Source organism: Anoplopoma fimbria, chromosome 3, assembly GCF_027596085.1.
Source record: "Anoplopoma fimbria isolate UVic2021 breed Golden Eagle Sablefish chromosome 3, Afim_UVic_2022, whole genome shotgun sequence".
Classification (NCBI taxonomy): Eukaryota; Metazoa; Chordata; class Actinopteri; order Perciformes; family Anoplopomatidae; genus Anoplopoma; species Anoplopoma fimbria.
This window is the reverse complement of record NC_072451.1, coordinates 19,134,960-19,155,541: the sequence shown is the minus strand read 5'-3', so window position 1 is coordinate 19,155,541 and position 20,582 is coordinate 19,134,960. Positions and strand designations below refer to the sequence as shown.

Here is a 20,582-nt window from a genome sequence, read left to right as displayed (position 1 = left end):
ACACATTAAAGAATTCATCTTACTGCATTCTTGCACATCATTGTGTACATAGGAAATTCATTTTAGTGTTTGAATGAGACTAACTGGATCATTTTCATTTTACTTGGCAAGTTTTCACAATTTCAGATCAGGCAAGACTTACAGGTTGCCCAGCCTCTCCATCGTCTCCTTTGTCACCTGATAGACCATCAAGACCCTAAAACAAAATACACAAATGACAACATTAGTCAGCTCTTGTACTGTACTGTATGTACTGTACTGAATGCTATTTCACATCACAGCTGGGTCTACATTAATAGCATTTTTAACAAAAACGTCTTGCACAAGACGGGAAAATTAGGGATGTCACATTCGAACAAGAGAAATATAAAAACTTATCGGTAAAAAAAGTTATTTATTGCCACTCACTAAATGGTACAAAAAAATAAATATTACATTGACTTAGGGATAAATGTAACACTTACAGCAGCACCAGGCTCTCCAGGGGGACCAGGGTCTCCTGGGAAGCCGACAGGACCCTGCAGACAGATTGAGACACTGAGAAGACTGAGCTTGACTCAACAACATGTCTGACAGCAGGCAGCTTGACTGACTAATATGACAGTTATTCTGCAGCTGACCGCTTTAATAATGCATCACTCATGGCTGTGTGTTTGTGACAGTGGAGGTGACATACAGGGTTGCCCTTGGGACCGTCATCTCCGGGGGGTCCGCGGGCACCGGCGGGTCCAGCAGCTCCTGATGGGCCAGTTTCTCCCTTCTCACCAGTCTCTCCTCTGGTTCCCTGATGGAAAATGCATCACGAGCTTGTCACCATGAAGACCACATAGGGGCCACTCACACTTCTTTGACAATAGCATAATGAATAATTCCCAAGACATGTGTTATCGAATCCGTCACTCCATTGCGCATTAAAACAAAGAACTCAAAGTATTGTTCTTTGAGCTGAAAAAAAGAAACCAAATAGTCTGCAAACAGTAAACACTAAATAGACGTATCAATCTTTTGTTTTGCTCTAGTAATGGCAGCAACAGTGTCTTTAAGTGTTGGCTCCAACTAAGAGCTGCAAATGGAGCATAATTACAAAGCCACAATCGTTAGTTGGCCCATTTAAGCAGAGAGCTTCTCAAGTCGATGCCAGCATGGCACCTTTGAAATTGACCTCCATGTGAAATGCAACACTGGCTCTATCTGTCACCGTAAACAGATACGCGGCAGCAGGAGGATACGTCAATACAACCTGATGGACTAAGACTCTGGGAGAGTGATTGGTCCATAGCTATAACTAAGGTGAGGCCTCTGTGGTCTACACAATCAGTGCTTAGCCTTGATCAATGGCACTGCTCGGAAAACCGTATCATGATTTATAAATCTGGAAAGTTAAAAGCAGAGGCACTTTTGCAGCCAACACAGTATTCAGCATTATGAAATTTATGTTGTGCATTTTATGTGGACTGATGCAGAGATGCCATTATAAATCAATGTTAAATGAATTATGAGAAAGTGGACTTCATTTCATTGTGCACAAATTTTGTTGACATGAAACAACAAACCGTTATTCTGAAAAAGTCCAAGCTATTGTGACGCTTTTGTCACAAAAAATAACTCCTAGCGTATTCTGATTTTTGCATCTAATAAAAGCCTCAAACAGGAGGTTAGATTCGTGACAACTCCAACAATGGAGGTGTTCAAATCTTGCAGAGCTAAATATTAACAGTAAAGCTTTTTTGCCTGCATAAATATGGGGTAAGATAGTTAGGTAGAACAGCCCCCATAACTGAAGTGTCAAATAATAAACAAAACATAATTAGCTGAACTCACAGGTATTCTTTTCACAGACAGATTGTTTAAACACAATTACACACCGTATGGGATGGTTTGTATACAAGATCAATCTGCTGGATTGAGTGTGGTGCTCCTTGCCATGCATTATGAACGCTGTTTTCACATGTATAAATGATCAGATATCTTTTTTTTTTTTTAATAAAAAAATCTGCTATCTGGAAATATATCACAATTATTTTAGCATGATGTACTTACTCCGATACCAGGCTCTCCAGGTGTTCCTGGGTTTCCAGCTTCACCGGTTTCTCCCTATAACATGACAGTGAAAATGTTGATTATCACACCTGTTAACAGACGGCTAACTTTTGGTTTGTATTGTCTACTTTAATGTCAGACACACAAACTGTGCATGGTATTTAAAATGGCTGCTTCCTTCAGGAGCACAAAGAGAAACAACTTATTTCTGGCCAAGACATACCAAAGGAAATTAAAGCAATGTACTTTAAGGAGGGGAAAAGTACTTAACAAGTACTTCCAGAATCAGCTGCTCTTACCTTCTCACCAACACCTCCCATTGCACCAATACCACCAGGAAGACCTTGAGCACCCTGTGAATAAAATACAAAAATATATATATATTAAATTATAAGTATGACTTTCAAAGAAAAAAATAGAAAAAAACAAACAATCAAACTTACATTGGCTCCGCTTGAACCCTGAGGACCTCTGGGGCCAGGAGGACCGGGTGGACCCTGTCAGCAAAATTAGAAGTTATGCAAAGTATAGTAGAATTGCAAATAATTGTTTTCTTTATGTTGCAGAAGGCAAGCTCAACATATGCTTGACATGACACTTTAAAAAAATCAATCCAAAAGAATCAACTAATGCTAAAGTATAAGTGTTTTTTTTTAATTCGGTATCAGAACCTCAAACCAATTACTTGTGTCCAAGGAATTTGTGTAAAACAAATACATAAATACATAGAAAATTATGATCGATTTACAAATATACAAAAGCAATATATACTACTAAGTTTACAGGGAATTAAGAAATGTTTGCTTTGATTTATGGCAAAACAAAACAGCACAGAATACAACTAAACATATGGGAAACATGCATCCCCCAAACCAAATCAGTACATGATACTTGCACCATTGAGTGCTATTTTGAGAGTATCTTTACTGTAGTCTATCTGTGCTAAAAAAATATATAAATGCTGGTCGATAACAAAACATCCTGCATGGAAACAAAGCAAGCAAAGTTTTCAGCAGTAGAAATGTTTGTATCAGTCCATCTTCCGCAAACTTCAAAAAATCTGCCAAGTGGCTCGAGGAGTTGCCAAACTCAGCCACGAGCCAAAACTTCAGAACAATCAGCACAATTTTCCATCCTCTCCGTGTTGTACGTGAATACAATGTGAATCACTGCAACAGAGAAAAGTCACTGACAGAGCTACACTCACCATTGCTCCAACGTCTCCATTCTCTCCTTTGTCACCAGGAGGGCCGGGTAGTCCCTGCAAAGAAGACAAATATTCTTCAGAACACAGAGAAGGATCATGTGAGGCAGCAGAAAAATATTATTTTGCTGTTCATTAACAGGTACTTACAGATGGTGTGTATTGAAAAGTGAGCTTAAGGATGCAATGTGATGGAAAATGCATTAATACAAGCAGAAGAACGCCTGAGTGTAAACACACAATTAGTCAAAAAAGACACCTATTGTAATTAAAGGGTATGGGAAGCTTGGGTATAATCAGCCTGTGTAAATTGCAGGGGGGGAGCTCCATCCATCTATGTCCGATGGAAAGTGGAAACAAAGAGGACGGTGCAGGTGGTATGTATTATCCAGTTTTGGGATTCAATCACGTTTGACTAAATCGGTTTGAATACAACTTGAGAAGGAGCTCTCATTTGCTATTGTGGCTTATTGTTTATCTGCATAATTGCAGGTATTATTTTTTGTGTTGGTTAAGCTGCGATGATGGAGCACACAAAATCAATAGGTGGGTGGAACGCAGCGGTTATGATAAGTTACTGTGAAACTAAAATGACATGGATATCGATCAACGAGATCACATATGTGTAGTTTCAGCCCATTTAGTTTGATTTAATGTACCTCTGAAATGGTAGAGAAGGCTAATCTATAACAGATTCTGACTGGGAATTTAGTCACATTATAAAGTAAGGTAGTAAAAATGGACAAATTAAGCATCAAACTAATTTATGCATTATGTTTGGATGTGATGAGCTATTGATCAATTCTCAAATTGTTACGCTCCTTTTTAAAATATATGTACTAATGGATTAGCAGGCCAGAGAGAAGAAGTGTATTGTGAGTTAAATAAACACACACATGTACACACCATGATTTGGCATTTCCTAACCATGAATTATAAGGACACACTGGTGTAATCAAATCTGATATTAACCCTCTTCTTCATCCACGTCTTAACCTCTTTATCTGAAGAATTCATCCGCTCAGACTCCCAATATTCCACAGCAAACACAAACTCTAAATGATGGAAGCCTTTCAAAGCAAAGCCATTCATTCCCCATAGTCAAAAATCATTAATGCTACAGATAATTGAATTGAAGAGCTGAGCTCGCAGTGGCTGCTGCCATCTATTGAAGGGCAGCTTAGCCAAACATAATTAAAAGAGTGGAGATGGAGTGCATTATGCCCAATTAGAAGCCAATTGCACTTAATAACAACGCTATCTGGCCCTATTGACCAGCAGGGCTTCGCTCTAATTTCATCCTCTACAAGTCCTTGGATAATTGACTTTTAGATATTTTAAAATGGGCCGTTTCTATATTCATTACCACCAATGCAAGTTTCTTCAAACTCAGCTCATTGGCTTAAATGAGCCAATGCTTTGCCCTCCTGCTCTTCTTTCCCTCTGTTGCAGTTTTGAGGAAAAGAGAGCTGAACAGAGCAAAGTAGAGTGGAGCAGCAGTCGCGTTAAGCTTTGTCTTCATCTCAGTATGACATCTTATGGGACAATTTAAAAGTAAACACAGAATATACTGTATACTGTTAAGTTAATTTCCTAAAGTGAGACTATCACTGTGTTCTAAGTTACTCTTTTCTTTGCAGGGGGGTACATTTTAATTGTTATTGTTTTTACTTTTTGCAATTTGGAAGAGTAAGAATGTAATATTTCTTCTCTCAAAAGTAACATACCGGTAGTATCATTTTAATACCGAAAATGGCTGCCAAATATTTTTTTACGAGAAAAACACTTTCCACAAATCAATGAACTAGTACCATTAAAAATAAGATAAATCCCCACAGATCAATGTTTGTTGCAGTTGGAAAAAAAACTGTGGATCATTTATTGATAAAAGCCCTCAAATATCATTCTTCTGAAAAGCATTTAATATGCATAGTTCATGGGTGTGTTGGCAGGTAGGAATGGTGGCTAGACAGACATTTTGTAGGGTCACAGGTTTGATCCCTGACAAAGCAAATGTGTCCATCCTAGTATTCAAAGCATCCTGACCGCAAACCTGCTTCCGAGTTGCTGCTTCTTTTCTCTAAATCCTCTAGGAAATGAATACTGTATGAGTATTGTAATCTATCTATCACGAGACATATTTTCAAAAGATAAATTAATTCATACTAAATATGATTAAAATATCTAATTGAATACAGGCTACCACAGAGGATGGTCTCATATTTGTCCTGGCTGGGAGGAGGACTGCAAGGAAGTGGTTTACTGCATGATAATGTGATGTAGTCTGAGTAGAAAACCAACGACAGCCTCCCCTCCACCATTAATGGAGCGGCAAAATGCCAAATGCAAAAATGTTAGCAGTGGTGATGGATTTTGAGCACTGACTGTGCTATCCTTGAGTCTGGAAAAACATTGTTTGCCCAGGAGCAATGCAAAGTGTTATTAGGAGCCGAGGCTACATTAATAAATTATGCTCTGTTTTGATGTAATGTAAATGATGTAAGGAGAGGTGAAATGTTGTCAGTTTAAGGGGTGTGGAGGGACTCATTCTGCTCCACTTGGCTCGGAAAGAGGGAAAGCAATGTGCTAGGCAATCAACATGTGTGTGTCTGTATGTGTTTGGGTGTTTGTGTGAAAAATATGTCGACTTACCTGCAGTCCGATGGGTCCTGGTAGTCCGGGGAATCCTCTGGGTCCCTCGTCTCCTTTCTGGCCAAACATTCCCTGCTGTCCCCTCGGTCCAGACTCACCATCGCTGCCCTGTGGGAGGTCATAGCTCATTAAATCTAAACATCTTTATTCTGATCTTCCATTAGCCAAAGCTTTGGCAAATGCAATTCCACAAATACTGGTATCTATGTGGAATTTCTCTTATGGGATTTCTTTGCCCTTTTAATCCTTTTCAAGGTTATGGAGCATATCCAAGCTCACATGGTGGAGGGTGGGTCGATGCCCGTATTCAAACACAGATTAGGACAGACAGTTTACCTTAATGCCTTTTCTGAAGGTCATTTATGGCAATTTCACCCATCCATCAATTCTCTATACACACATATTCTTGCTCGGGGTCATGAGGGAGTTGGAGCTTTCCCCAGCATGCACCCTGGACAGGACAGTGCACACTTCAGGGCTTAAGCATTGCCAGGCATTCTACACTCACAGTTCATTTAGAGTTCCAGTTATCCTGCATCCTTTGAGCAGGGAAGGCTATATTTGAGCATTTGGAGGACATGCAAACTCAAAACAATAAGGATAAGAATGAGGCAACAGTTCTAGCCACTGATCCACTATGGTGCCGGGCTACCTAAATTAACATCAGTCAGATTACCAAAGCTCTTCATCAGAGAAGGAATGACACAGTAGACTATAGCCACAGGGTTATGGTAAACAGCGTATGTTAAAGATGCTGTCTTCATCTGTGTAGTCAGTTTGCAAAGGGCTACAGAGGATAGAAGGGGAGACTACAGGGAAGGAGCGAGGTGCTGACAAACTGGGAGTTTTCAGTTCAAACGCCAGTCAGCACTTTAAAGTGCTTGTGGAGCTCTCACTGAGCCCTGGGACATGTAGGCAGCCTCAGGCACTGGTACTGAATGCAGAGCAGTTTAGAAGGAAATGTTAGGTGATTACAGGTAGCGAGGGTACAGCTTTGAACTGAAGAGTCAGAGACAAGGTGGACTAAAGTTTAGAGAGACTTTACCAAAAAAAAATGTCAAAAATCTGCCCTGACAACTCCTTAGGGAGATCTGAATCCGAAATGAGTGTGCCTGTAGAGTGTTTGAATTTAAATGCTGCATAATTTGTCATTCATTGAAGCAACTTTCACCACTATTTTTGTTGAAGCAGCGGAGCTCTTTGATTGATGCAATTGGATAGAACTGCCAAAACAACATGGAAGAAAGCCCCAAGCAGTTATCATGACCAAAATACAAAGCTTGGTTTGCGTATCTTGCTTCTATTACTTCTAATGGGAAGGAAGAGTACATTCTCCAGGACTGACAAATTATATTCTGAAAAACTGGCTCACTGTTTTTCTGAATTACAGCTGTGAAGGAGTAGGAACGGGAGAAGTATGTGCATTCAGCACACACTGAAGTTCTAATTGGGAAATGCTTTTTTTAGGGACTTTAATCATCATAAGTCAATGTATAATAACGCACTAAAACTGCGAATGTTCCATTTTCTGGACTCTGTAGTCATTTTCATATGAATCTATCTAAAATTTGAAGTGTAGCTGTAATTGAATGAGATACCTGTGGGTATAAGGGATACCTAGGCCAGGAGGCATCACACACATGCTAAGGCAGGTTTAATTTATGACTCACCTAAAGTGCATCAGACATATTTTTGTGTTTAGATTGCCCCTGAAAAAAAATCTAAGTGGCTATTTAAGAGTTTTTGTTTGCCTCATGTTAAGTTAGAAACAACCATTTACATCACAAAATTGTGTTTTTTCACTGCCAAGTGACATTTCAAAACATTTTCTTTTACATTTATGTATTTTTATTAGACACTGTTGAATGCAAAAACATAATTGATTTATGTGTGTTTAATGTGTGTTTAATTCCCCCTGCTTGACCTAAGTTGTATCTTAAAGACAATACCGGTGAATAAGCTGTTGTACATCTCTTTAAGTCTTAGTTGAAAATAAAATTGGATCATTTATTTTCCCTGCAAACACCAACATTAGTTCCAGGATTGAGAGGTGGGGTAGATAGTGTAGTCACAATTGATAACAGCATCAGGACTTGCAATAATAAAAAGAAGGCAGATAATGGTGAAATTACACAGCACGAGTCAGGTCTCAGTTATGAAGGCATGAATACACATGAGCAGACTGACTCACCAGGATAAACAACTGTTAAATAATTTGTTATTCAGCTTGGGTGCACTACCTGCTTGCGGCAATCCGTCTCACCCGGTCTATTCTAGCCCCCACAGAGCCCTGCAGATGCTGAATTTTTGCTAGAATGGTTGTTAAGGCCTGATAATTTATAGCAATGAGATCTCAGTTGCCCTCAGGCCATCAACTATTGTAGAAACAGGACTTTTTCCTGTTGTGTTAATGAGATAGATGAGTAGAGGATGTTCTGCAGCATACAAGGCAGCATTCTCAGCTAAAGCGGGGCACCATATGAGGCGATACAGAGAAAAAAGATGTACCGCAAACAATACAAATTCAAAATTCAAAACTGCAGGGAAATTGATTACTGGGCGCTGAAACTCTCTAAAGGACAAGCTGTTAATGACTGGGATGACAAAAATATATGCGGGGGACCCAGCTGCAAGCAATAGTCCTGATTTGAATAAATTTGTGCAACATCACAATAATAAAAGGATGGGAATTCTTAAATAATTGGGGACTGAAGCCAGAGCGTTTTGGACTGCAGAGGTGACAGTAGAAAGCAATGCTGCTTACGTAATGTATCCCTGACATGGATGGAACAGAACTCCAAGGAATACTATACCTACAAAATGACCATTGGTATATAAATTACTCCCCCCTTGTTACCTTAAATTATTGAAGAAAACTTTGAATGTGGAGGCATACAAGAAAAGAAAAGAATCAGATAACCGAGAAAAGTCTTGAGGAATTGGAAGTTAATGGGGGCCAGATTTAACAATAGCTAAATAATTTCAAAGCAACTTTTTACAAACAGAGAGAGAGAGACACCAGTGTCTACCTTTACGATGTATTTAAAAACTGTTACAGCTCATTTAGGGAACGGGATTTACGACTACGACTATATATATATATATATATCAGATGATGAAGTTTTTGTTTTGACTAAACTACGACTTATATATATATATATATAAATCGTAGTTTAGTCAAAACAAAAAACTTCATCATCTGAAATTTTGGAAACAAAGGAATTTAAAAAAACCTCACAAAAACTCAATGTCTGTCAGGAAAAGGTTTGGAAACCTTTTGAAAAGCGAAAATGATTTTTAAAGTAAATATTGGTGTGCATGAATTACTAGAAGGTCATTTGCTGCTCTCTTTTCATTTCATTAATTTTTTTCCCGAATATGACCTCTATTAATAAAAGTGAACCAAGAGTGTGTAGTAATATTTCACAGGGGAAAAGTTGACATTAGATGGCTGGAGGAAGCCATACTCACAGCTGGACCAGGAGCTCCGATCACACCCTGAAGACCGCTTGGGCCTGGTGGACCCTAAAAACATAAAGAGCAATGAAAAGTTGTTCATCAGTTACTGGGATCCCCTACTACTTGTTTGGGGTCACATTTTATACAGTAAGCAATACATTTACAACATTATTACTGCATTCAACAATAAAATCACATCATAACCATACATATAGAAAACATTAAAACAATTGCAGTCTGACTATTGGTATACACAAGATATATCTGCTGTTTTCTTTTACACTAGAGAACAATGGATGTTAATGAAAACATAGTATGCTCAAGCTATTTCTTCTCATACAGACCGTCTACCTAAATTAAAATATATAACAACATTACATTTATTTGAAATGATGCTTGTGATGATAAGAACCAAGTCAATTGAAAAACACAATGAGAACCAAGCACACTGGTATCTGTATTGGAAACTAAGTACACATTAAGGAAACACAGCAGCAACTCAGATAATATTTTATATGCTGCAGATTGTTAACGGCAAATAACCTCAGATGAGGTCATCGTAAAGTAACCTGTGTTCTTTGAATTATTCAACTCAATTCAACAACTACAATGAGTGTCCTTTGTTAAATTAGCAACGATTTTCATTCAGAACTCATTGCCTTTCAAAAAACAAACAAAAAAGAAAATAGAGAGAGAAAATAAAGACTCACAAGTTCACCCGAGTCTCCTTTGCTTCCCTTCTGTCCAGGTCCACCAACTTCTCCCTGAGGGGAAAAACAAACATCAGAGCTCACATCTCTCTCATCCATCTTAAAAGCCTCTTGCCACCCATGTTTAGTTAAAGTCCAATATCTTAAAGTGTCACCTCTACCACGAGTGGGTAGTAAATATTTCTCAAGAGATTCTAATTTGATTGGCCCACAAAGGCCTTTGGCGAGTGTTTGCAATTAATTGATTGGCTCGCTGTCTAACCCCATTGGCACTTTGATTGAAAAAATGGTGTGATGGAAGACGTGACTGGGATTGGAGAGGCCTGCTGGTTACAAATGCAAAGATAGAGATCTGTCGTTCAGTGTGGATGCGGAATTTGCTGGTCTGAGGGTAAACTGGGTATGTATACTGTTGGTTTTCTCAGTACATGTTTGTCTGATTTTGTTCATAAATGTTTTAATACATCCGGTGAGAGCCTTATTCTGTTTACTGAATGCAAAGATCTGAAAATATTTTCTGTCAATTTAGGCTTGAGGCCAAACTGAGTGACTGAACTTTTTTTTGTTTTTATGCAGTATGTGTGTTTTATATATATATATAAATATTTATGCACTGTATATTAAGACGTCTGTGGTATTGGAATACATGTTTATTGAGGCAAGAGTGCAGCAGCCTTTGTGTAATAACAAGGTGGTTTCATTGGAACAATTTGTAGATACTGACAGTAGACATGCGTTGTATTCTTTGATGTTATCATTGTGTTTTTCTCTTTGTCGTTGAACTAAATTGTTCTGATCTCATTAGGAAAGAGCTGCTGGTTACACACGTTGAAATGTTTGAATCAAGGATTACGACAGCAGAACATCTTTACTCCACCTTGTCACCGTCCTCCCCAGGAGGACCCTGAGGACCGGCAGGACCAGGGAGACCAACAGGACCTTGAATGCCATCACGGCCAGCAGGACCCATGGGACCTTTCTCTCCCTAAACACATTTCAATCATTGAGAAGTGTCACATTATCATACGTCAAATCAAAAATGTTCCCCAAACTTTGAAGAGTTAAATTAAAAAAGTGAGGTGCTTGACCGAGCGAGAGTTAGATAGAAATACTCACAGGGCCTCCTTTTTCTCCGGCAGGGCCAGGCGGTCCTTGTGGGCCATTGCGTCCTGTCAGACCAATGGGACCTCCGGGGCCGGCAGCACCTCTCTCTCCAGGAGAACCCTGTCACCAAAGAACAGAGACCCATCAGTCACTGCTGCATCATGTGGCCGCTAACTAGAGAATAGTCCATTTCCAGCAGAAAAAGTTATGAAACAGCTGAATGTCACAAAAAGAGTTGAAAGCATGAAAACTCTGACATTATTATGAAGGCTGCCCTAATTTGACATTATCTAAGTCATTAATATATTTGAATGAAAAAAAATGTTTTTGTCCGATAATAATATTACACAATCAAAAATGTTGCCCTCTAGACAAGGTCGCTAAAGTTGAAAGTTGCTTTCGCAATGGGCACAAATTAGAATATGTACAATGTAACCTTTTCATTAAATTTCTTTTAAAAAGCAATAATAATAATTTAACCTGTCACTGAAATAAAACAAAATCAATACAAAGAAAACTTTAATAAAAGTATATTGACCCTACTGTCAGCCTCAGACCTTCACAAGGACGAGAGCTGTGCTGATGAACAAAATCTTTTCTAACTAATAGGATTCAGCCGCCCTCCTCTGCCAAGGCCTTGTGGAAGGTCTTTCCATTCTTTCCCACATCAGCGTGTCTTATTACCCCACTTTTCACCGTGCTCAGGTTGGTGCTCATCACTGTCTAGGTGACCCAAATCACATAAAGTGTGACTACATCTCTGATCTGCAGTTTATTACGGCATTCTCCTTCCTGGGGAAGGTCTCAGGCGGCTTAAAAATAAAACTCTCATGTGTACAAGCCAAAGATTCACCCCGATGCACGAGCATGCACACACACACACACACACACACACACACACACACACACTAACACAGTGATTCAGCTGCTGATGGGAGCTGCCACCTGGTACTTATATGCTGGCCCAATTCTTGACAGACATTGCCGGTGACAAACATACACACACACCCACAGCAACAAACTGTCACCTCCAGCCTGCCAACCTGCCCGCCAGGACACACATACAGCCGCTCACACAAATTTATTTGACTCGTATAACTTCACATTCTTTCTTTCTGCTTCCGTCCTGCTTATTTCAATAATGTTTTTCTCCCACACATGTGATTCTCTGGCTTGAAATCACGACTGCAACAGAAAAACTTTGTGTTTGTGACTTAACTTGTTGTATTCAGGCTTTCGTTTCTTTTTTTTCTGTGCAGTTTCTTGGTGTGTCTCTTTCAAACACATACACACACACACACACACACACACACACACACACACACACACACACACACACACACACACACACACACACACACACACACACACACACACACACACACACACACAACCCTCTGAAAAGACTATGAAATAGCAACACGCAGCACGCAGCATTCACAGACTTTCCCACAGCACAACAGCAGCTCACTCTCTGGCAGGAAATCAATGGCGGAAAATATCAGATCTCTTGTGTGCGTGGGCATTGCACAAAGTTCTCCTTTTCAAGGAGTTTTTTTTTGTCAAACACTATCAAAACAGTCTATCACATGTTTTCATCCAATGGCTCACTTTCAAGCCAATTTAAGAAAACCATCTAATTTCGCAGTGTAAATGGTTTTCACTCATTCAGAGGACGCTCCTCTTCTACGCTTTCATCATCTTTTCATCCGTGCTCTGCATATCCGCTGTCATCTAATCTGGTGGTGCTCTGTCGCTGGTGAGCAGGGGCAATTATCGGGAGGCTGCGTTTAACGCTTGAACAAAATGTCAGACAGTTCAAAGCTGCCTGTCAGTCAGCTTTCTGTGCAGCTTCACCACCGAAGCTCCCGAAGGCTTTTCATTACATATATCACTAACTGCTCGGAGACAAAAGGCAGGAAAAAGAGTGCCCTCCCTATTTATTGGCTGCAGTGCCACTCCTGCTCCTTTTCACAGTCCTAAGCTATGTAACAGCAACAGCACAGTTTATGAATGCATCAACAGCATCTAATAGGATGTCTCTTACTTCAATTAAGGGTATATCAGTGATGAGGCAAACAAATACCCACAAATCATGGATAAAAACACCCTAACTGTATTCAGTGTGATGATAACTGAGTGAAAGGTTTCTCTAAAAGTAGTGGTCATATGAAAATGAAAAACAAAACACTTTCTCCGTAACTACTAAATGTGAGAGAAACTAATACACTTCAAGTGACTGTTATGAAACTACTATCGTTGTTAAATTGGGCCATTAAGCAATGATTAGGCCATGCATCAAGGCGATGTTGATGATAACTCTTGTTAATTTAATACCTATAAGAATATCTGTTAGCTGTCCTTAAAACACTATAAATCAAACCATAGTACACAAATTTATAGCCCTCTGATTTTGAACTGTTTATCTTCTCCTGTGCAATATAACAGTAGAGAAGTGTAAATCATGTGTTTCAACTAACTCAACAAAGAAAACAAATTCAAAAATGACATTTCATATCATATTGCATTGTAATTTTATACAACATCATTTAAACTATTTTGGTATTCATTTCAGCCTCTACACTGCAGTTTACATAATGCTGGCTGCTGAATGACTTGAGAGCGGAGCTGCTCACAGCATGTGCAACTCAATTCTCCAAAAGCACAAGTCACTTTTCACTGTAATCTCTATGGCAAGAAAGATGAGGTAACCATAGTGACGGGCTACTTACGATGGGGCCGGGGGGACCCTGAGGTCCTTCTCCTCCCTTTAAGCCACCTGGACCCTGAAAGCAGAGGACAGGAGAGGGTTAGATCTTGTTCACTGCAGACTGCCCATCAATGCCATTCATAGAGCAGTGATCACAGCTGTCAAATGGGCATTTAAATGTTACTGTGTGCATGTATGTGTGCACACGTGTGAAGATATGTGTAAACATTTGTATGTGCATGTGTGTGTGGAGGGCTTAGATCCAGAAAGTCTTATAAGAACTAGCAATTTGTGTCCTATATACAGAAATAAAACGTGTTCTTGTTTTGACTCTAAAGTAAAGTTTTCTAACAGTATGCCTTCCAGATTATATGTACGTAAAAGAAAAGGGCAAAACAAATCCCTGTTCAGGGATCAGCTCCCAATTTACTGAGTCAGGAGTTGTTCACCAAACTTAGAAAATAAATAATATAATAACAAATAAAAATGTTGTTCCACTAAAATCCTTACAAGATTATACAACATTTATAGACTGCTGTTCAATTGCAATAGAACAAAAAGGCTATTACTTAATAAATGATGATATATCCTAATCTGTGGGCATATTTAAATGATCAATGCAAAAGGAGTCCTAAAATTAGCTTCAAAGGAAATGAAAAAGGGAACTCAAGGTTCTAACCCTAGCCTGCAGTGGGCCACAAGTTCAAGTATAGTCCATCTATCTCTGGACCCCTGTCATCTCCTCGGGAACCCAACCTTTGAATGGCAGTGCCTGTGCTGCTGAATAATAGCACCAGGAGGCTGAGATTGCATATGGAAAACACAATTCACCAGAGGCGGTAAAGACTTTCATTATAATAACTAATTTACAGGCTCCGACTGAGCCAGGGGGGTGCAGACGCTGCCAAACAGGCTTTCAGTCTCCACCTCCCCGGGATCCACATTTCAGCGTGGTGCATTAGAAGACTGGAAAGATATTTCTTTGCCACACACACAAAAAAAGTTTTTTATTGGCTTGTATATTGCTACTGTGCCTTTACTCAAGAGTGAGTCATGGCATGAAGAGTGTGTATGTGTGTGTGTATGTGTGTGTGTATGTGTGTGTGTGTACGCATGCGTGTATTAATCTGTTTTCTTCTGTTTTGGATAGGTAATAACTTGTGTGTGTGCTTGCACATTGTGTGTGTTTGCACCTGCACTCTCTCAGCAAACAGAAATGGATTAACTTTTTACGTTCTTGCTCATACAACAGGTGTACATGTTTAATTAAGTTTGGGTCTGTGTGTGTCTGGACTTTAAGAGAGAGTGGGAGGCTGTGTTTGCTCGTGTAGAGTTTGTCTTTGTGTGTGTGCTGCCTTTATGAAGAAAAAGCCATCCCTCTGCACACATGGCACCAACATAACGGCGGAAATAAGTCTGGGATGTGTTGTCGTGTACTCTCTTAATGGTTGGCCTTGAAATGAGCTTCAGCCTCAGCCCTTCAAGCTGATCCGCAGTCAGCCTTTAACAGCCATCCACCTCACCTTGAACTTTTTCTCACCCAGACCCACTTCTTTTGGAAATTAATTCGAGGTTACTCAGCAGGCTATAGGGTTCATGTGATGCACTCACAAAGTAGTGGGTGTGAATCAGAATCAGAGGGCTTTGACTCATTCTTCGATTGCACAAAAGACAGGAATTCCTGAAAGAAAAGGATCTGCAACTAGTGCAGCTCTAAACTCCTCTAAAATGCACAGACAACAGCAAATCAAAACCCTTTTACTGGTTAAAATGCTTTGCCAAAGCCGCATTTACAACAAACTACAACCTACTTCAACCTTGCTGAGATTGATGATGGTAAAAGTTGTGATGACACAATATTGTGTCTTGCTCTGTCCTCTCTTATTACTTCTATGTGAGCGTGTTCTGCACCTTTTTATCAGGTCTACAGCCAAGCTTGACATGTGGTTTAACAGCAGGTAGTTAGCCTGGTAATTAGGGTTTGGAGCTACATCCAACCGGATGTGCGCTCCAAATGGGATGGCTAACTTCTATTTTGACATGTGTATGTTTGCATGCATGTGTTAATGGGAGCATCTGTTTGTTACCATGGCCCCTGGAAGACCTCTAGTCCCTTGGAAACCCCTCAAGCCAGCAGGTCCGGCCTTGCCACCAGGACCCTGAGAACCTGGATCACCCTACATAGGGAGAAAAAAATAGCAACAACTTTACTGACATACTGATATATGGTTATTATTTAGAAAAGTTGCTTTAGGTGAAAACAATGAGCAGAGCTGAATCTTTGAGAGTGGCAGAGGAAATGCTTGGAAAAACAATTAAAGTGATTGATCTGTTTGATAAAAGTTGAAATTATACATTATTATGTGGGAACAACAGCCAGTGATTAAGAAGTGAAAGATGGAGAAATGATGTGCCAGTTTTTAACAAACAACCATCAAAGGAATTTTTAATCCTTTGCACCCATCAATTTTCAACAATAAGTGTACTTGTGTTAGAACAGCATACCATTTTAAAAACAATTTCCTATTCTTATGAGAGTTGTTAAAAAGAACAATAACCAAAATTACATCTCAATAAACACATTGCTCTACATACCTTAAGAATCTTCAACTACAAGACCATTTACACAAATTTGGCCTAAACTTAAAGTTGTTTGTTTTCCGAGAATATCTATATTAGTTGGAGTGTAGGAATTAAAGAGGAAAAAATGACTACATTACAAATAACCTCCAAGGATGAAAATAAAGAAGCCAAGAATTAATGTCCACAGTGGTCCTCTTCCATACAAACAACACTTGGCACAATACATGTAACTATTTCCTACTGGTGCTCGTTGCTTTGTAGATTAGAAAATACATCATGCATTTACCTTTCCACCCTCTTTTCCAGCAGCTCCAGGTAGACCTTGCTCACCAGGTGGACCAGGAGAGCCTGGATGTCCCCGCTCTCCGCTGGGTCCTGTCTCTCCTGTTGGGCCCTGTCAGGTACAACAGAGAGACATTTTAAGGTCAATGAGCTACAATAATGTGTCCTAACTTGTGTCCTAAAGGAGATATGGTATTGAAACATTAATTGTACAGTTCATAAGATACTTAGGATATCTCACAATCAAATCATACTTTTATTGCCCAAAACATTTTCTGTGTTAAATGAAAGTCTTAATGAGATTGAAGAAATTTATTTTAGGCCCATGCATCATTACTTTCGAAAGACAACAAATCTCATAGAAGGCATCAAAAATTAATCTCAATGCACCTCTTTTTACAGCTACATACATCCAAACATTTTGTTGTTTCATAATTTTCCAACAACAAGACAAAGAATAGAGTGAGGAGGTGAAACTGAAGCGGAGTACTGTGCTGTATATTTACCTGTGGTCCAACCACCCCTCCAGGTCCTGGAGGTCCTGTCTTTCCGTTGAAGCCCTGAAGGGGAAAACGGAGATATTGTTGGCTGTACATATGCAGAGTTATACAGTACGCACTGTCTACTTTGTGCTGCAGAGGATTTCAAGTATCGAGCCAAACAGAAAATCAGTATGCGCTATGTGTCAGTGTTGTTAATATGTTACTGGTGCCTAAAATGTATGTACCTTGTTTTTGGTCATGAACAAACTGAGTCTGATCACTTCCTTTAAAGCAGAAATACTACAATACAAAATACTCCATTACAAGTCCTGCAAAAGTATCAGGTAAAAATACTAATTATGTAACTGAATGGTCCATCCAGAGTGTTGTATTATTATGTACGTATATTACATATAATTACTGATGAATTCATGTGTATAACATTTCAGTCTGACAGGTCGAAGTGGAGCTAATTTGAACTAATTGAATCAAGAGTTTATTTTTCTTGATTAAATATTATCCATATACTTATACATCTAAATGTATGTAATGAAGTTAGGAATACTAAAATAAAGTACATCATTGTACTAGCATAAATAAAAATACACTGGAACATACACTTTTTATTTTAAGAACCATCAAGTTGACAGTATTCCCACCCTATTGGCTAATACTTATTACAGAGATGAGAAATAGACAAAATATTATGTTTGGGTGGAACAGTTTGCAGTCAACAAGTCCTTATAAAAGCACATTAAACACAGTGTATTACTTAGCCTAGGCCACTTTAATTCACTCTAACTTAACTCTCATTGAAATAAAGTACATGTAGAACAAACTATGGGAATTGCTTGCTCTCAGAATGAATTAAGTTTTGGGCAAATGTTCAAAGACCTAAAAAAACATATTACGATATTAACTTCTATGGCTTCTAAAACTAATTAGATAGTATAGAACTGTATATATGGAGTGAGAGGATATCCTCAAAGGTAGCAATGGTGTCACGATCAGTGATCCAATACTCTTTGTTGAAAAAAGTGTTGTTATGATATTGTGAAACAAGCTTTCTAATACTGGTCCGCTTTACTTTCACCCAAAGAACATAATTTGTATGCCGTCTCAGTTATCTTCTTCCTTGCTACATTTTTTGTACAACCTCTCTGAGAGAGTGAAAGACCAAGTTGGGAGTGAGTGGGTGCTGATGCATGATGGTCAGGGTCAAATGGCACAGCACAAAGAATTCATGGGCGAAAACTACCCACTCACCGTCTCTCCTCGCTGTCCAGGATGACCGGGGAGTCCATCTTTTCCTGGTGGACCCTGGGGGTGAACGGGTAGACAGTTCCAAAAAATGAAGTCATCAGGTCATAAGTGCGTATTAATATTTGAAAAGCCAATATGAAAAGTGTCAACATGGGCTTGTGTTTGCAAACTCAGACAGTTTGACAGCAGTTTCTTACATTGGGTCCTTTAGGTCCGGGGAAACCGACGGGTCCTTGTGGTCCTTGAGGTCCCTTAAATGAAAAGAAAATGAATCGAGTGAGTAGAGAGAAGAATAGATAACACACACATTACAAATTTAAATTGTTCTTCATATATACATAAAATAAGATCTCAGTTGCTAAATCCAGCTTAATTACCATGATTACAGGGAAATCATTTATTCATCTTTTTATTACAAGTGTTAATCATATTATGTCATTGTTTCAGCTTGATGCCGTGTGAAGGTCACAACATACATTTATAATTTGAGGTTGGTAGTCAGCAGCTACTGAAGAGCACACACACTTTATTTTATTTTATTTTATTTGACAAATAGTTGTCAAATAAGCAACTATTTCACTTTGAGTTAAGATTCAAGCATGAAGCACCTGTTGTACTTTTGAATCTAATTCAAGTGCACAAAACTTCAGGCATTGATCAAAAAGATATCTCATACTAACCCTCTCTCCGGGCGGACCCCCTGCTCCATCATTGCCTGAGGTGCCCTGAGAAGAAAGAAAAGGCAAAGAGAAACATTGTTAAAGTATGAAGTGTGAAAGAAACAAATCATGCTACGCATTGACACTGTTTGCTCATTTATATTTCTACCTGAGTTGGTACTCAGAATTGTGATCAACTTAACCTGTTCGTTGCCATTATTTACTTTTTCTATTGCAGGTCAGTTACATTCTGCATTTGATCATGTTGTTCACTTTTATGTTCTTTCTCTATATAATCTTAAACATGCAGACACATTCATTATCATTGGCCCCAACATTATGAATTCTCAAATGTTCCTGGCTCTCACCTTTGCACCTGGCTTTCCCGTTGGTCCTCTAGCACCACGGCCACCACGAGGACCCTACACACATAGCATATAAAACAATAAGGTAATCATAAGGGGAAAATGGTATTTTCAGTATTTTGCTCACTATTAAAACACCTAAAAAAACAATAAATACTAAAACACAGAAAGTAATAGTAGAAATGGCAGGTCATCAGTGCCTTCCCTGCCAATCCTTACAATTCCCCACCCAGTGCATATCCCCTTCAAAGGACAACAAAATAAAGCCCATTCACAACTACACTAAAGGATGATATTAACACTTGAACACAATAAATCATTTATGTGGAGGGCTCAAGCTGACTTGGCAGACAGATGAATTGCCTACCGTTGGGCCACGTTGCCCTCTAGGGCCTGCTTTGCCGGCGATTCCCTGAGAAAGAAAAACAAAAGCTTTGATTAAAGACAAAATCATTCCTTGTACCAGCAGCGAATATAAGTTACTTTTTAATCTCTCTCTTTCTTTTTTTTGTTTAATCTAAAGCATCTACAAATACACTAAAACATTGGAGAGAAACAAATGCTGAGGAGATTGAAGTCAGGGATCAAATAAAAAAAACATCTGAGCATCTTTGGACAAAACTATATAATCAAATTGCTGAGGAAAGTGGTTACCCACAGGCACTTGACAGCTTGAACTACCTGTCAGTTCTAGCACGGCCGGGCCATGGGTGTCTGCGTCTCATTGTCTGTCTGAGGGCAGAGACAAGCTTGTCTCTTCAATAATAACCCTTTCCACCAATCTGCAACCCGCCATCTCATCCCTTCATCTGTGACGCTTTTCAACCGTTCTGCGCGTTCACAGCTGAATACAGTAGTCAGTCCTCCCTAGAGTGCTAAATCCTGATTTAAAAAAAAAGTATGTGGACACCACTGTTCTCCCCCGTCAGTCAGCTTGTCTGGGACTGATTGTCCTGGTTTGGGCTCCACTCTTTTGTCCCAATCAAGGGAACTCTTTATGTGCCAACACAAGGCGATAATTTGGGCAATAGAGTGCTTCCAACTTTGTCTGCGAAAAATGTGAAGAGAT

The 20,582-nt window shown here is 39.2% G+C and overlaps 1 protein-coding gene across 1 annotated transcript in view; it reads right to left on the bottom strand.

The window, feature by feature from the left end:
- The window catches only part of LOC129111304 (collagen alpha-1(XI) chain-like), a 76,419-nt gene that overhangs the window by 11,244 nt on the left and 44,593 nt on the right, over window positions 1-20,582 (bottom strand). Inside the window, exons 33-53 of the mRNA XM_054623435.1 lie at window positions 19,881-19,925; window positions 19,517-19,570; window positions 19,170-19,214; window positions 18,687-18,740; window positions 18,493-18,546; window positions 17,251-17,304; window positions 16,749-16,856; window positions 15,967-16,056; window positions 13,902-13,955; window positions 11,182-11,289; window positions 10,943-11,050; window positions 10,066-10,119; window positions 9,368-9,421; window positions 5,897-6,004; window positions 3,248-3,301; window positions 2,484-2,537; window positions 2,340-2,393; window positions 2,041-2,094; window positions 677-784; window positions 465-518; window positions 143-196 (exon numbers count right to left, since the gene is read on the bottom strand). Coding sequence (XP_054479410.1) covers window positions 143-196; window positions 465-518; window positions 677-784; window positions 2,041-2,094; window positions 2,340-2,393; window positions 2,484-2,537; window positions 3,248-3,301; window positions 5,897-6,004; window positions 9,368-9,421; window positions 10,066-10,119; window positions 10,943-11,050; window positions 11,182-11,289; window positions 13,902-13,955; window positions 15,967-16,056; window positions 16,749-16,856; window positions 17,251-17,304; window positions 18,493-18,546; window positions 18,687-18,740; window positions 19,170-19,214; window positions 19,517-19,570; window positions 19,881-19,925 — 1,422 coding nt within the window. The remainder of the gene's footprint in view (window positions 1-142; window positions 197-464; window positions 519-676; window positions 785-2,040; window positions 2,095-2,339; window positions 2,394-2,483; window positions 2,538-3,247; window positions 3,302-5,896; window positions 6,005-9,367; window positions 9,422-10,065; window positions 10,120-10,942; window positions 11,051-11,181; window positions 11,290-13,901; window positions 13,956-15,966; window positions 16,057-16,748; window positions 16,857-17,250; window positions 17,305-18,492; window positions 18,547-18,686; window positions 18,741-19,169; window positions 19,215-19,516; window positions 19,571-19,880; window positions 19,926-20,582) is intronic.